Source organism: Schistocerca americana, chromosome 9 (genome assembly GCF_021461395.2).
Source record: "Schistocerca americana isolate TAMUIC-IGC-003095 chromosome 9, iqSchAmer2.1, whole genome shotgun sequence".
NCBI lineage: Eukaryota > Metazoa > Arthropoda > Insecta > Orthoptera > Acrididae > Schistocerca > Schistocerca americana.
In genome coordinates, this window is record NC_060127.1 from 136,314,469 (window position 1) to 136,330,044 (window position 15,576).

The 15,576-nt window shown below is 40.4% G+C and overlaps 2 protein-coding genes across 5 annotated transcripts in view; one reads left to right on the top strand and one right to left on the bottom strand.

Moving 5' to 3' along the window:
* LOC124551326 (CLK4-associating serine/arginine rich protein) overlaps positions 1 to 4,265 on the bottom strand; it is a 169,486-nt gene extending 165,221 nt beyond the window's left edge. For all 4 annotated transcript variants that reach the window (XM_047126339.1, XM_047126340.1, XM_047126338.1 and 1 more), the window contains exons 1-2: positions 3,940 to 4,265; positions 3,633 to 3,746 (exon numbers count right to left, since the gene is read on the bottom strand). In XM_047126339.1, coding sequence (XP_046982295.1) covers positions 3,633 to 3,746; positions 3,940 to 3,942 — 117 coding nt within the window. In that variant the 5' untranslated portion in view covers positions 3,943 to 4,265. The remainder of the gene's footprint in view (positions 1 to 3,632; positions 3,747 to 3,939) is intronic.
* Positions 4,266 to 4,499: 234 nt separating this feature from the next.
* Positions 4,500 to 15,576, top strand: part of LOC124551237 — a 146,770-nt gene continuing 135,693 nt past the window's right edge. The window contains exon 1 of the mRNA XM_047126232.1: positions 4,500 to 4,647. Within this exon, the coding sequence (XP_046982188.1) occupies positions 4,624 to 4,647 (24 nt within the window). The 5' untranslated portion in view covers positions 4,500 to 4,623. The remainder of the gene's footprint in view (positions 4,648 to 15,576) is intronic.

A 15,576-nucleotide genomic window follows, 5' to 3' on the forward strand; every position in this document is an offset into this window, starting at 1 on the left:
TTGTAAAGGAGTCCAAGAGAATATTTCATCCTTTACAGAACAACTCCTTGTTGCAGGGAGATATAACATATGTTCCAATTCCATGCATATTATTTTGCAGCACATCAACAGTTTGCTGGAAATATTATACAGCCAGTGAAGGTTTTATTTTTCAATGAGTCTGCACTTAATGAGGATGAAGACAAATCTTTCATGCAAGTTGTTGGCTTTCACTAGTGAAATAGGAAATATGACAAATGGTGTAAACAACATGGTGATTGGTGGCAACGTTTTCAAATAAACTACGCTACCTATCAGTTTGTCGCTACAAGCAAACTTAGTGTCAGTGATGTTGAGAAACAGTTGAAATTGTTAAATGGGCCTCAGTAGAACCGCTGTCAGATTCTACATCAAATTTGCAACCGAGTTAGCCCCTCTACTAATTATAATCTACTGCAGATGCCTCGAACTAAAAACCGTGTCCAATTCTTGGAAGAAGGCACAGGTCACTTCCATCTACAAGAGGGTAGCTCAAAGGTAATGAGATGTCTTGAATACAATGGCCTCCTCAAGCCAACTATCATGGGTTTTGAACACACTGATCATGTGAAATCCAACTCACACTTTTCTCACATGACATACTGAAAGCTTTGGATCCAGTAAACCACGTAGATGCAGTGTTTGATTTCCGAAAAGTATTTGACCCAGTAAACATCGATGCTTATTGTCAAAAGTATGATCACATGGGGTATTCAAAGAAATTTGTGACTGGATTGAGGACTTTTTGGTGGGGAGGACACAGCATGTTATCTTGGATGGAGAGTTACTGTGAGATGTACAAGTAACTTCAGGTGTGTCCCAGGGAAGTGTATTAGGACCCTTGCTGTTCATGTTGTATATAATGACCTTGCAGACAATACTAATAGTAAAATCAGGCTTTCTGCAGATCATGCAGTTATCTGTAATGATGTACTATTTGAGAAAAGCTGCATACATATTCAGCCATATCTTGGTAAGATTTCAACATGGTGCAGAGATTGGCAACTTGTCCTAAATGTTCATAAATGTAAAATTTTACACACACACAAAACCACGCGGTATACAATGATTATAATATCAGTTAGTCATTGTTGGAATCAGACCATTCATACAAATATCTGGGTGTAACACTTTGTAGGGATATGAAATGGAAAAATCACATAGATCCAGTTGTGGGTAAAGACATGGTTGGCTTCGGTTTAGTGGTAGAATACAGGGGAAGTACAATATGCCTACAAAGGAGATTGCTTACAAATCACACATGCGACACATCCCAGAATTTTGCTCAAGTGTGTGGCACTCGAGCCAGATAGAAGTAACAGGGGATATTGAACAGATACAGAGAATGGCAACACGAATGGTCACAGTTTTGTTTAATCCATGGGAGAGTGTCACAGATATGCTGAAGGAACTGAACTGGCAGTCTTCTGAAGACAGATGTAAATTATCCCATAAAAGTCTATCAATAAAGATTCAAGAAGCAGCTTTAAATTATTACTCTAGGGATATACTACACCCTACGTATTGCTCATACAGGGAATGGGAGGATAAGATTAGAGTAAATACTGCATGCACAGAGGCATTCAAACAATTATTCTTCCTGCGCTTCATATTTGAATGGAACAGGAAGAAACCCTAAAAACTGGTACAATGGGACATGTTCTCTGTCATGCATCTCACGGTAGATTGTAGAGTATAGATGTACATGTACATCACAAACATGTGTTGTTGTTGTTCATACACTATGTGATCAAAAGTATCTGGACACCCCCAAAAACATGTATTTCATATTAGGTGCATTGTGCTGCCACCTACTGCCAGGTACTCCTTATCAATGACCTCAGTAGTCATTAGACATCGTGAGAGAGCATAATGGGGCACTCTGCGGAACTCACGGACTTTAAACGTAGTCAGGTGTTTGGGTGTCACTTGTGTCATGTTTCTGTACGCAAGATTTCCACACTCCTTAACACCCCTAGGTCCACTGTTTTCAATGTGACACTGAAGTGGAAACGTGATGGGACACGTACAGCACAAAAGTGTACAGGCCAACCTCATTTGTTGACCGACAGAACGCCAACAGTTGAAGAGGGTCGTAATGCGTAATAGGCAGACATCTATACAGATAATCACATAGGAATTCCAAACTGCATCAGGATCCACTGCAAGTACTACGACAGTTAGGTGGGATGTGAGAAAACTTGGATTTCATGGTCGAGCGGCTGCTCATAAGCCACACATCACGCCAGTAAATGTCACATGATGCCTCGCTTGGTGAAAGAAGTGTAAACATTGGACAACTGAACAGTGGAAAAACATTGTGTGGAGTTACAAATCACGGTACACAATGTGGCAATCCGACAGCAGGGTGTGGGTATGGCGAATGCCAGGTGAATGTAATCTGCCAGCGTGTGTAGTGCCAACAGTAAAACTCCCAAGGCGGTGGTGTTATGGTGTGGTCGTGCTTTTCATGGAGGGGCTTGCACTCCTGATAGTTTTGCATGGCACTATCACAGCACAGGCCTACACTGATGTTTTAAGCACCTTCTTACTTCCCACTGTTGAAAAGCAATTCAGGGATGGCGACTGCATCTTTCAACGCGATCGAGCTCCTGTTCGTATTGCACGGCCTGTGGTAGAGTGGTTACACAACAACATCCCTTTAATGGACTGTCCTGCACAGAGTCCTGACCTGAATTCTACAGAACACCTTTGGGATGTTTTGGAATGCCCACTTTGTGCCAGGCCTCACCGACCGACATTGATACCTCTCCTCAGTGCAGCGCTCTGGGAAGAATGGGCTGCCATTTCCCAAGAAACCCTTCAGCACCTGACCGAACATATGCCTGTGAGAGTGGAAGCTGTCATCAAGGCTAATGGTGGGCCAACACTATACTGAATTCCAGCATTACCAATGGGGGGCGCCACGACCTTTTAAGTCATTTTCAGCAAGGTGTCCGAATACTTTTGATCACATAGTTTAGCACAATTAAATTTTATGGGTGATTGGGCCCAAGTTGCCCTGTTTGGAATTGTCAAAATGTACAAATAAGCGATGAGGCAAAGGGAAGACTGAAGGGAACGTCAGAAGACAAGAATATGACACCAGAGATTTCACCCAGATGCGGCCACAGGTACCTGAATATTATGAAGTACTGGACAGTTATTTCATGGTGGTGCCGGAGGGGAGCGGGTGGTGCAGGATAGATTACAGGCAATAGCATCATAATGACAGCATTGTAGACAAAAATAAAGCTCATAGATCTGAAAATCAAACCAAATGAAGAAATTGTGACTGAAGTATTCAGGTGTACGACTGGTGGTACGAGGAGGATTAAGTTGGGACCAAACGTGGAGGTGATTGCCAGGATTAGCAGATACTGTGTCGGGGAGATTTTGTTTTTGTTTGTATCTAATGTTTAACATGTACACTATGCAGTGAATGTTTTCTTTATTCATGTCATTCACTCAAGATTATCTAATACCCTAAATTTATAAAGGAGATAGACAACAGAAATGGTAAAGTGTGCAAAGAGTTGCAATATGAGTTATAGTCTACTAGTGGAATCTCTGCACAGAAAAACAGACTTCCAAACTACCAAGATGTTACTCACAATCTTTTCGTAGAAATCTCTCCGTCGTTCTGCTCTTTTTTTGTAGTCGACAATCAAATCCCGTATCTTCCTCTCCTGTTTTCTTGCTTCATGCCACATAGTTAAATTTTTGAACTGCAACAAAATTCAAATGAGCAGGTTTTAAACGATGGGTTGAATTGATTTATAACTGAGATGATCATCACAGCAAGATAATTAGAACACGTGACACAGTCGTAACGGAAATCTAAATGCAATATTCACTTAACCATAGGCCTTTCCAAAATCGCCATTACTTGACAACCAACAATTGTCTAATAACGCTTACCATTTAAATGATATTCACATTAACTCCTCAGTTACTCCAATAAAACTGCGACGAAATGTCGCCTCTATCTTTATATACAAAATACCTCAAAGGATAATCAAATATGTAGCTCAATTTCCACTGGTTTTACTACTTGATCGAGATGGCAGATCAGGAGGTTTTCCTAGTACTCATTTGGCATCTTTCTAGAAATGTCCGTATATAAAACATATACACCGCAAGGTATTCACGTCTGGCACGGAAGATTTCAAAAATGTACACAAATCAGCATTAACATTGCTTGCCTACATTAAACACAATTCGCAAACCCAAGCACAACAAATGTCTCTAACCGGAAGTTAACATAATGATATGTATCAATAGGCGGATGCTAGCAGAGATATGACACATTTTAAAAAGTCAAATTCAATTTTAGTGAAAAAATCAATTTGAGACATTTGTGCAGCCAATGGGATTTTTTTTCATATTGCACTACGCGACGTGGGTCATTTTTCTAATCATACAATTCAATAATTGAAAAGTCGGTAATATGCCATCTCTGTTTATCATGAGGTGCGTCAACAGTTTGGCAGGAATTACGAACTGGGGAAGAAGCAGTATTGAGCAGGTTACAGTTTCTGGGCGACAAACGGATGTGCTTTTGTACTTTTGAAACGGGTATATGTTTTCCACAATCAGCCATAAATGGAGGGACTGCACGAATCCTTGGTATGTGGTTATTTCTCGTGACAGAAAATAAGCGAAGATTTCGAACACCGCTCTCTCGAGTTTAAGAGAGAAAAAAATATTATCTCGTTGTTTGACATTCCTAGTCGTTTTCCTCCATCAAATACATTATTTAGTTGGAATTCCGCCAACGGCGAAACATTTAAAAGTAAACTTTATATACGTCATAGCGATGGAGCTGTAGAATAGCTTTTGAGTACTGTTGATCAACAATAAGTGTAATGTATCTCTTTTATAGTAACGTTGTCTGCCTGCATGACAGTCACCCGTGGCGAATATAAATATTGTGAAGTGCATGGCAGAGAGTCGCATTTTACCATTTTCACGTGTGAAGCACGGGAAGAATAACTGAATATCAGAATGGTAAAAGATAACTCTCCATTTTCCAAGTTTTTTGGGAAAATGAAAAAAACTCTTTGAAGCCCAAGCTACACGTAATGAAAAATTCTCTGTTGAGCAGTTGTAGTACTAGTAGCAAGACGCAACGTCTCAAAATGTCATAATAGGAGTGTCATTAGTTAACGACTTATTAATGGTGAATCATGCTGGAATATTATCTTTTTTCCACTCAGTGTTTAAACGCCTTTATAAATATTGATATGAAAGACTATTGGGGCAGAAAATAATCCGAAACAAAATAATGAAGACAGTGGGTATTATATTTACTAAAAGAACAAAAAGTTGACCTAATAAAATTCAGAGAATCATCTCGAGGTGCCTCATTCATCAGTGTCACTGTTCACTGTCTCAGAAGTAGGACACTGAACAATCTCGTCATAAAATGATCTTTGTTTTTCAGGTACATTGTGTTTGACCATTTAGATGTCCTATTGCTTCGCAGAGATGATAGCTACTTTTCCAACATACGTTTTGTCTTTGCGAGCAGCACATTCTATTCTTTCTTCAGCTTGAATGTCCTCTCAACTAGGCCATCATTGAACTCAAAAGCTTTCCCATATCCTTTAAATTTATTACTGTACTCCAAATGTCTGCGTGTAGTAGTGTTGAACGAACCACCACTTCTTGATGTTCTTGACTGCCTTCTTGAAGTAGCAGGTACACCAATCCTTGAAGTTCAGCACTTGGTTGGTTTTGAGACTTAACTACAAAAGGGAGTTAGTGTTCCTTTGCAGTTCGAATGAGTTCCTGATACTCTTCAGGCAAATAAATCCAATTGAGTCTTGGAATGACTGTCATGGGGCAAGAAAATTCTGTGTCCTCAGACTGGATAGTAGTGGCTGATGATTGAGAATCTACCCATTCCTGGTAATTGTCAGTGTTTATGAATGTTTGTGATTCTGTCCAACACATGTATTGCTAAATACAGGGTGTTACAAAAAGGTACGGCCAAACTTTCAGGGAACATTCCTCACACACAAACAAAGAAAATGTTATGTGGACATGCGTCCGGAAACGCTTACTTTCCATGTTAGAGCTCATTTTATTACTTCTCTTCAAATCACATTAATCATGGAATGGAAACACACAGCAACAGAACGTACCAGCGTGACTTCAAACACTTTGTTACAGGAAATGTTCAAAATGTCCTTCGTTAGCAAGGATACATGCATCCACCCTCTGTTGCATGGAATCCCTGATGCGCTGATGCAGCCCTGTAGAATGGCATATTGTATCACAGCCGTCCACAATACGAGCATGAAGAGTCTCTACATTTGGTACCGGGGTTGCATAGACAAGAGCTTTCAATGCCCCCATAAATGAAAGTCAAGAGGGTTGAGGTCAGGAGAGCGTAGAGGCCATGGAATTGATCTGCCTCTACCAATCCATCGGTCACCTAATCTGTTGTTGAGAAGGGTATGAACACTTCGACTGAAATGTACGGGAGCTCCATCTTGCATGAACCGCATGCCAACACAAGCACCGAAGTCAACATTACCTTCCTTCTATTGGGCCAACTGGCGGTGAATCGAGGAAGTACAGTACATACTGACGAAACTAAAATGAGCTCTAACATGGAAATTAAGTGTTTCCAGACACGTGTCCACATAACATCTTTTCTTTATTTGTGTGTGAGGAATGTTTCCTGAAACTTTGGCCGTACCATTTTGTAACAGCCTGTATATGCAGTTCTTTCACTTCTGCAGGAATTCTTTTAATGAAGTCAAAGGCATATCTTCATACCTCATTAGGGCCTCTCTTAGCTCTTCCTTCTGTATATGGTCATTCTCAAAAATCGGGCATATTTAAAAAAAATATATAAATATTTTTTTGTTTTTATTTTGAAAATAATTAAGTTTCATATATTTTATGTTAGCATAGTCAAGTAAATCAGGACTCCAATAGTGGTCCCAAAAAAATATTGTATTTTTTGAAAAGAACTAAAAAATTTATTCAGTGTAGTAACGGAGGTGAGTTTGGTAGTAATGGAGGTGAGAACTGCCTAAAATATCTGAATACTGTGAAGTTAGAGATTAATAATAGCCAGTGAAACATAAAGTGAATTTTTTATTGTTTGTTTTACATTGCAATATGAACAGATCAAGATACAAATGGTGTATCAAGCTGAAATATTATAATTTTTCAAATCATCAAAGTAGTACTGTCCCCAGTTATTGATGTTTGGAGGATTTCAAATTGTCACGATTTCACATCATCTATATGAGAGTCATCCTCATTTTTAGAAAATACAAACAAACGGCCCTAAAAGTCTCAACCCTAGCCTGAAGGAAGGCTGTGAGCACAGCGAACAGCTTTGGAAACCAAAAAGACATTAGGCTATTGTGTAAAACATTAATATAAACCTGCTCAGCAAGCATATAAAAGTTACATAATTCAATCACTACTTTTTAAAAAGCAAATAAAGTAGGATTATTTCGATGCATGATGCTAACTTTTTAACCCTTTTAGTGCCAAATACGATCTGATCGTGATCCAGATTTTTGGCGAAAAATGCCAGTAACGATCTGATCGTGATGCCTTTCTCATTCGCTAGGAAATACTAACAACTTTGCCTTCAAGCACGGAAAAAATGAATGAGAAAGGCATCACGATCAGATCGTTACTGGCATTTTTTGCCGAAAATCTGGATCACGATCAGATCGTATTTGGCACTAAAAGGGTTAACATTTTAAAAATCATAAGAGCCTAAATTTGTCTTTTTTAAAAAAAATCACTGCCTAGCTAAAAGATAAATTTCTCACTTTAAATGGAGATAGTTTTTCTAGTTTGATAAATAAGAAAGATTAAATAAATAATCACTAATCAACACTTCATTACTACATTCTGACCCCCCATGAAGATCAGTTTTTAGAGGTTAGATTTCTTATCTTCTTAGTGTTAATTTACAGTTCTTATGTAATCAGTTGATAAAAATAACATTTATCAATGTTTCAGTGTGGCCAAGCGGTTCTAGGCACTACAGTCTGGAACCGCGCGACCACTATGGTCGCAGGTTCGAATCGTGCCTCGGGCATGGATGTGTGTGATGTCCTTAGGTTAGTTAGGTTTAAGTAGTTCTAAGTTCAAGGGGACTGATGACCTCAGCAGTTAAGTCCCATAGTGCTCAGAGCCATTTGAATCTGTTATAAATGTTTAAAACTTACCCAAAAACACAGAGTAACAGAGATGATGATAATTAATGTCAATATTTCCTCTTGGCACTATAATAGTTTGAGTTAAACTCTATAATCATACAAGCCACACTATAACTGCCCAAGAATGAAGATGGCAGCTTCCAGTTCCCCTTACATGAAGAAGACTGCTACTAGAGCACTGAATGAGACATTTATTGAACTAATAACTCTCATTGACAAAGGTGAGAATGTAGCATGGAACTGGGTTTGAACAATTTTTAAAGGACTTTTAAAAAGGGTTTCTGTAAAAACTGTAGGCATGTTTTACTGTTAATAAATTTTCTGATTGTTAAACTGGTTAAAAATTTAAACATTTTATAATACTTTGTAAAATTTAACTTAATGTAATCAAGATAAATGTAGGGAACAAGTAACAGAGGTGAGATCTAACATTCTGTCACTAAAATTTTTAACAAAAATCAATAATTTTATGCAAAAATAAGTAAATTATTGATTTAATATAGTCTTAAACTAAACTCAGATATTTGGAAAAAAAACTTAAGTGCCTTTAAATTAAACATATTATGACATGGGACACAAATATGCATGATTTTTGAAAATGACCCATATGTGTAAAGAACTGATATCTCGTTTTCTATATCATGAATGTTAAAAACATAAAACCCAAGTTTATGCAGATAAAACATTTCCTGGACTAGTAAAAATGGCAAAGGTAGCCTGTGCATAAAATCAAAATCAATGGCCATACATTAATTCTAGTCCTGCAGATTTCAGTGTCTTTCTGCACTTCTGGTAAAACTTCTTGGTGTGCCTTTGTGAACCATTGGCTCAGTGACAGCTGCTCTCTTTGCTACCATATTAATACATGAAGATTTTATTTTTATATTCAGATCTTCGCAGGTTCATCAAACATCGACTTGTGGCCTACCAAACTTGTGGTCATAGTTCTCTTTAAAATGTTTTGCTTTGCTGAGCTCGGGATGATTTTCAGTGATAAGTTTGTGCATTTTTTGAACTGTTAAACCGGATGCCAAATATGTTCCGGGAATGGAAATGTAGTGTGACTAGTGTTTTAGAAATTAGGAGGTATGTTCACCAATTTTAGCTAGGGTTGTTCTGTCAAGAGTATTTACATGGTTTGAATGCTTTCCTGTCATGTCAGTAGACGACTTATTACTCTCTAAAGCTTGTTTAAACATTGCACTACTTTGAGACAGCATGCAAACTAACATGGACCTTATGACAAATTTCAAGCTGATTGAATTCTTTCTTTATGAAGTGTTTGATGGATGATGTGTTTGGAACTTTTTGTAGCTGGTCAGTGTCTAGCAACATCCTATCTTTCTATCAGTCCTGGCAGATATGTGTGTTTTTCATTTTCGGGTGTACTATACAAATTGTTGATCACACTCTGTTTCTTGAAAGCATGAAACCAGCCATGTAGTTCCTACAATATAAACAATGTGAACCAAATAACGCTTGCTTGTGGCAAATTCTCAACCTCTTTGTTGGGCTAGTTTCTCCATTTCCTTTAATGCTTATCTTTGTTCGCTTTCTTCTAGGCTCAGTCACATCCTCATTTGACTCGGACATGTTTCACAGAACCCAAAAGAACGCTCACTCACTGAGAAATAACTACTACCTACTGAACATAAACACGTCCATGCAACAAGCAGCTCCAACTTACATTGTTAAAGAACTTCTATCAACAAATCTAGCTCTCATCGTCAACTCAGTCTCCCACCATTTCTAAACTGCTAAAACAATTGTGCACCTTTGAGTGGAAACATAATAAGATAGCCTACCTAGAATATTATATCTCTCCCATTCGCACAAGTTTTCAGTCTCAATTATATCACTGAAATTCCATTGGAATATTCCCCATTCTTCATTCTATGGCTAGCAGATACAGATGACTACAAAATGACACTCTTAGTGTAATCTCCCTTTTCTTGGAATATTAGGCCTTCCACTAACTCGTTCAATTTTTTAAATGATTCTGAGTGTGCTGTAATTAATCTAATCTTGCCATGATGATCCCTATGGGAGCGATATGTAGGAGGTTTAGTATATTCTTAGAGGCATCATTTAAAGTCGTTTCTTGAAACTTTGAAAGTAGGCTTTCCAGGATAGTTTACGTCTATCTTCAAGAGTCTACCAGTTCAATTTCTTCAGCATCTCTGTTATACCTCTCACAGGTCAAAGAACCCTGTGACCATTTGTGCTGCCCTTTTCTTTATGTGTGCAATATGCACTGTTAGTCCTATCTGATATGGGTCCCACACACTTGAGCAATATTCTAGTCTGGGTCGCATGAGTGATTTGTAAGCAATTTCTTCTGTGGGCTGACTGCATATCCCCAGTATTCTAAAAATAAACTGAAGTCTACCACTTCCTTTCCCCACGACTGAGTCTATGTCCTCATTCCATTTCATATCCCTACAAAGTGTTACACTTAGGTACTTGTATGAGTTAACTGTTCCAACTGTGACTCATCGATATTATAGCCACGGGATACTACATTCCGGCCAAAACTGCTGGAGTTGGTGATCATCTGTGCATGAGGTGTGCTTGCTGGTGTGTGCGAATGATGTGTGGTGTGTGTTTCTCTTTTGCTTATGAGGGCTGCGATTGAAAGCTTTGTGTAAGTCTCTTTTAATTGCGCCTCTCTGCAAATTAACATGTCTTCTTTACGGTGCATATCAATGTATCTTTTCCTACATTGTTTGAGGATACTACCTTCTTTCATTTAGTGAAGTAAGTAATTTTACATTTCTGGACATTATAAAGCAAGTTGCCAATCTTTGCAGCACTTTGAAATATTTGCAAGATCTGATTGAATATTTATGCAGCTTCTTTCAGAGAGTACTTTATTACAGATAACTGTGTCACTTACGAAAAGTCTAAGGTTACTATTAATATCATCCACAAGGTCATTAATATACAACAAACGCCAAGGATCCCAACATGCTACCTGGGGACGAACCCGAAGTTATTTCTACATCTGTCGCTAACTCACCCTCCCAAAAAAATCAAATTTTGCGTATGCATATGATCATTATTTAGATAATAAGCATTTATGTGGTACAGAGTTAAATAGTTTTCAGAAATTGGAAATACTGATTCTATTTGATTGCCTCGATCCAAATCTTACAGTACGTCAAGTGAAAAAGGTGACAGCTGCGTTTCGGATGATCGATGTTTTCGGAATCCCTGCTAGAGATACCTCATTATGTTTGAGCTCAGAGTATGTTCTAAGATTCTTCAATAAATCGATGTCAAGGATATTGGATGGTAGTTTTGTGGATGACTTCCACAGCCCTCCTTGTAAATGGGTGTGACCTCTGCTTTCTTCCAACCACTGGGCATGGTATTTATTTGAGGGATTTACGAAAGATTATAGTTAACAGAGTGGCTAACTCAGCTGCAAATTCAGTATAGAATCTGAGATGGATTCGTTTGGGCACTGGAACATTGTTCAGTTTTAATGATTTCAGCTCTTTCTCAACACCACGGACACTACTAATGCTTTCACTTGTCTTTTCAGTGACACAAGGTTTAAATCTAGGTAATCCTCTTGGGTTTTCCTTTGTAAAGGAACATTTGAAAATGGAGTTCACCATTTCAGCTTTTGCCTTGCTACCCTCAATTTCAGTTCTTGTCTCATCCACAAGTTAATGGACACTAACTTTGATGCCACTAACAGCCTTTACATACGATCAGAATTTCTTTGGGTTCTGTGAAAAATCATTTGACAGTTTCTGCTGCAGTAGTCATTGAAGCCTTCATACATTATTCTCGTGACTGCTAAGTGCATTTCATTCAGCATCTCTCTCTATAGCCGTATGCTTTGTTTGATACCTGTTATGCAGTAGTCTCTGATTCCTTGAGATTTCTTTACAGTTGCAGTATACCATGGAGGATGCCTCCCATAATGAACTGCACTGCTGGGTATATATCTATCCATGGTCAACTGTTCTTTATACTTGAGCAATGTTTCCACTGCATAGTCCTGACCTGAGCCAAAAGTTTCCTCATTGGGATACGATACTACTGCTTTTTTTATCTAATTTGTTGAACATATATGGCTTTCTCCTTGGTTTAGCTGCCCTCTGCCCTTTGGTGTTCATTGTTGCGACAAACACATCATGGTTGCTGATACCAGTTTCAATGTGGTCATCCTCAAATGAGGTCAGGTCTATTTGTTGCCATTAGATGTACTATATTTCAATCATGAGTGGGCTTCTGAAGTATCTGTACCAAGTCAGTTTCAGAAATGGCATTTAGTAGTACTTCACAGTACATCTTGTTGCTCCCACTGCTAACAAAACTGTAAATTTCTGAATTTGTTGTTGGATTAGTAGTTCTCCTTTTGGTAGTGTAGAAAAAAACAGAATTAAAAATTGTCGTCGACAGATTAAGGTATAATGTTCAGAGGACATAGTTATAGTATCATGGGGAACTTAGGTACAAGTGAACTGAAGTTTTCTCTTAAGTTTTGGTTACCTCAGGAGAAGAGTGTGGTGGGTGATAGGAGGATGCAATTATCATTTTATGCCCACCCCAATACTGAGTCTTTCCCTAACGATCTTGTATGCAACTCCAGTTTCTTTCTGTGGATTTGAGTTTTTTGTCTGCTGCAACAAATACACCACATCTGTTTCACATTAGCCTGTCCTTTTGATACGCTCTCAAATTTACCCCAGAAATCTGTCTTTCCCAGACTTTCAAGTTCATTTTACTATATAGCGTTTCTGATAAGATTGTCGCCCTCTGAACATTATACCTTAACCTGCCGACAGCAATTTTTAATTCTGTTTTTCTCTAAACTACCAAAAGGAGAACTGCAAACGTATTGATTGTGTTCTGTGTTACGTCCCCCATCCTCTTTTCATGAATTAATTGTACATAAAATAGCCACCAAGTAGTGATTATTGAAATTAAATATTGTGTATAGACTTCTTATTCTATCGATTTTTCAAAGTGACATTACATTGCTTCTCCCTGCGGGTCCGGGGGTTAGAATAGGCCCGAGATATTCCTGCCTGTCATAAGAGGCAACTAGAAGGAGTCTCATACGTTTCGGCCTTTATGTAAAGGTCCCCTCTAGGGTTTGATCTCCATTCTTCCAAATTTTTCCAAAGAGCAAGCCAATTGGGGAAGGGCACCTTACATGGTGCACTGTGTCCATCATGCGCATCCTTCGTCGACGTGGACCTGCACTTCCGCCCATTCTCCAGCTATTGGGCAGGGTCACCCTTCTGGGTGCGTTTTCATCCATCCACTGTGCAGTATCGTTTTCTGCGCTGACTTTGCTAATGGACTTCTTTGCACCTGATATCCAGCACGGTAGCCAGTCGTTTGTGGTGGGGCCGCCATGTACCCTGTTGGTTGTAGCCCCCTGACAATACAGGGATCCCTCTGTTGATGCCTGCGCCATTAACTCCCCACATATGCCACAGAATATGTGCCCATCCCCCTGGGGCATCGAGGCTGCCAGCAGTGGCCATCCTGCCAGGTGGCGTATGCTGCAGCTGGGTGTCACCCGTGGGGAGGGCCCCTGCTCGGTTTGGGTGCCATCATGGTGGGTGACACGCTATGAAGTGTAGTACGCCATCTCTTGCTGGTGGTCAAACACCAGCAGTCTCTAAGCAATCAAGGTCTAAGGTCTAACTTCAATGCTAAGAAATACAACCCCAAATCGTCCCCTCCCCCTCCTCGCTGCTGCCTGGCGACACCATGGGAGGACAGCATCCTCTGTGCAGTCACGGGCGCTACTCGCCAGTGACAAAGTGGGGGGGGGGTGTTTCTGTTTCATTCACGCACCATAAGAGCTTAAATATGGTCCAGGATATCATATTTCACACGGACCTTCTTTTGCAGCCCCAATTTAGAGTGGCGAAGTGTCCATTTCATCTGGCATGTCCATTGGGGCCTGAGGGATAATCGGGTTGCCTCCGGTGCCTTCATCTTGGCCTTCGAGGGTGACACATTACCCGAGAAGGTCAAGGTGATGGTCTACCGCTGTGATGTAGAGCCATATACCCCTCCCCCGATGCGGTACTTAAGTGCTGGAAATTCGGCCATACGTCTTCCTACTGTGCTTCCAGTGTCACCTGGCGGGATTGTGGACATCCTTCACATCCCAGTACTCCCTGTGACCCACCTCCCATCTCTGTCAACTGCAGAGAGCACCATGTGCCTTGCTTGCCAGACTGCAGGATTCTCCAGAAAGAAAGAAAATTAATGAAATACAAGACCCTGGAACAACTGACCTACACTGAGGCTAAGAGAAAATATGAGAGGCTACATTGTGTGCATATGACATCAACCTATGCCGCCGCTATGACAAAGATTCTACCATATTCCGTTCCCTCGCGTACCCCCCCTGCAGATCCAGGGGTTAGAATAGGCCCAAGGTATATTCCTGCCTGTCGTAAGAGGCGACTAAAAGGAGTCTCTCACGTTTCAGCCTCTATGTGATGGTCCCGTGTTAGGTTTGACCACCATCTTTCTAAATTTTCCCGAAGAGCGAACCAGGTGAGGAAGGCGCCTGACACGGTGCATTGTATCCATTGTGGATTAAGATCTTTAGTCCACTTTCTCGTCGTTGCATTGCAGCCCTGATCATTCTCCATCTCTTGGGCAAGGACACCTTCCTGGGTGCATTTTCCACCATGCACTATGAAGTGTCGCTTTCTGCGCCGACAATGACCATGGACTTCTTAGTGCCTCATATCCAGCACGGTGAGGCCACCATGTACCCTGTAGGTGGTAGCCTCCTGGCAACACAGGGATTGCTCTGCTGATGCCTGCGCCGTTAACTCCCCACTTATGCCAAGGAGTAGATGCCCATCTCCCTGGGGCATCAGGACTTCTGACAATAGCCATCCTGCCAGGTGGCCCTAGCTGAGGCTGGGTGGTGCCCATGGGGAGGGTCCCTGGTCGGATTGGGTGGCATCAGGGCAAATGACACGCCATGAAGCGTAGTACATCATCTCTTGCTGGTGGTTCACCACCAGCAGTCTCTAAGTGGGCAAAGTCTAACTTCAATGTTAAGAAATATGACCCCAAATTGTTCCTCTCCCTGGTAACACCCTAGGAGGAACACCAAGCTAAGGATGGCAGTGAAGCTTATTCGCCCTGGTACCTTGTATGTACGAGAGTTGATGTCCATGTCCAGCAGCATTTGGAGGACAAGTTTGGGGAGGTGGACGGCTTGTCCAAAATGCGCTCCGGGTCAGTCTTGATAAACACAGCATCCTCTGCCCAGTCATGGGCATTACTCGCTTCTGATGAATTGGGGGATGTTTCTGTTACCATCACGCCCCATAAGAGCTTAAATATGGTCCAGGGT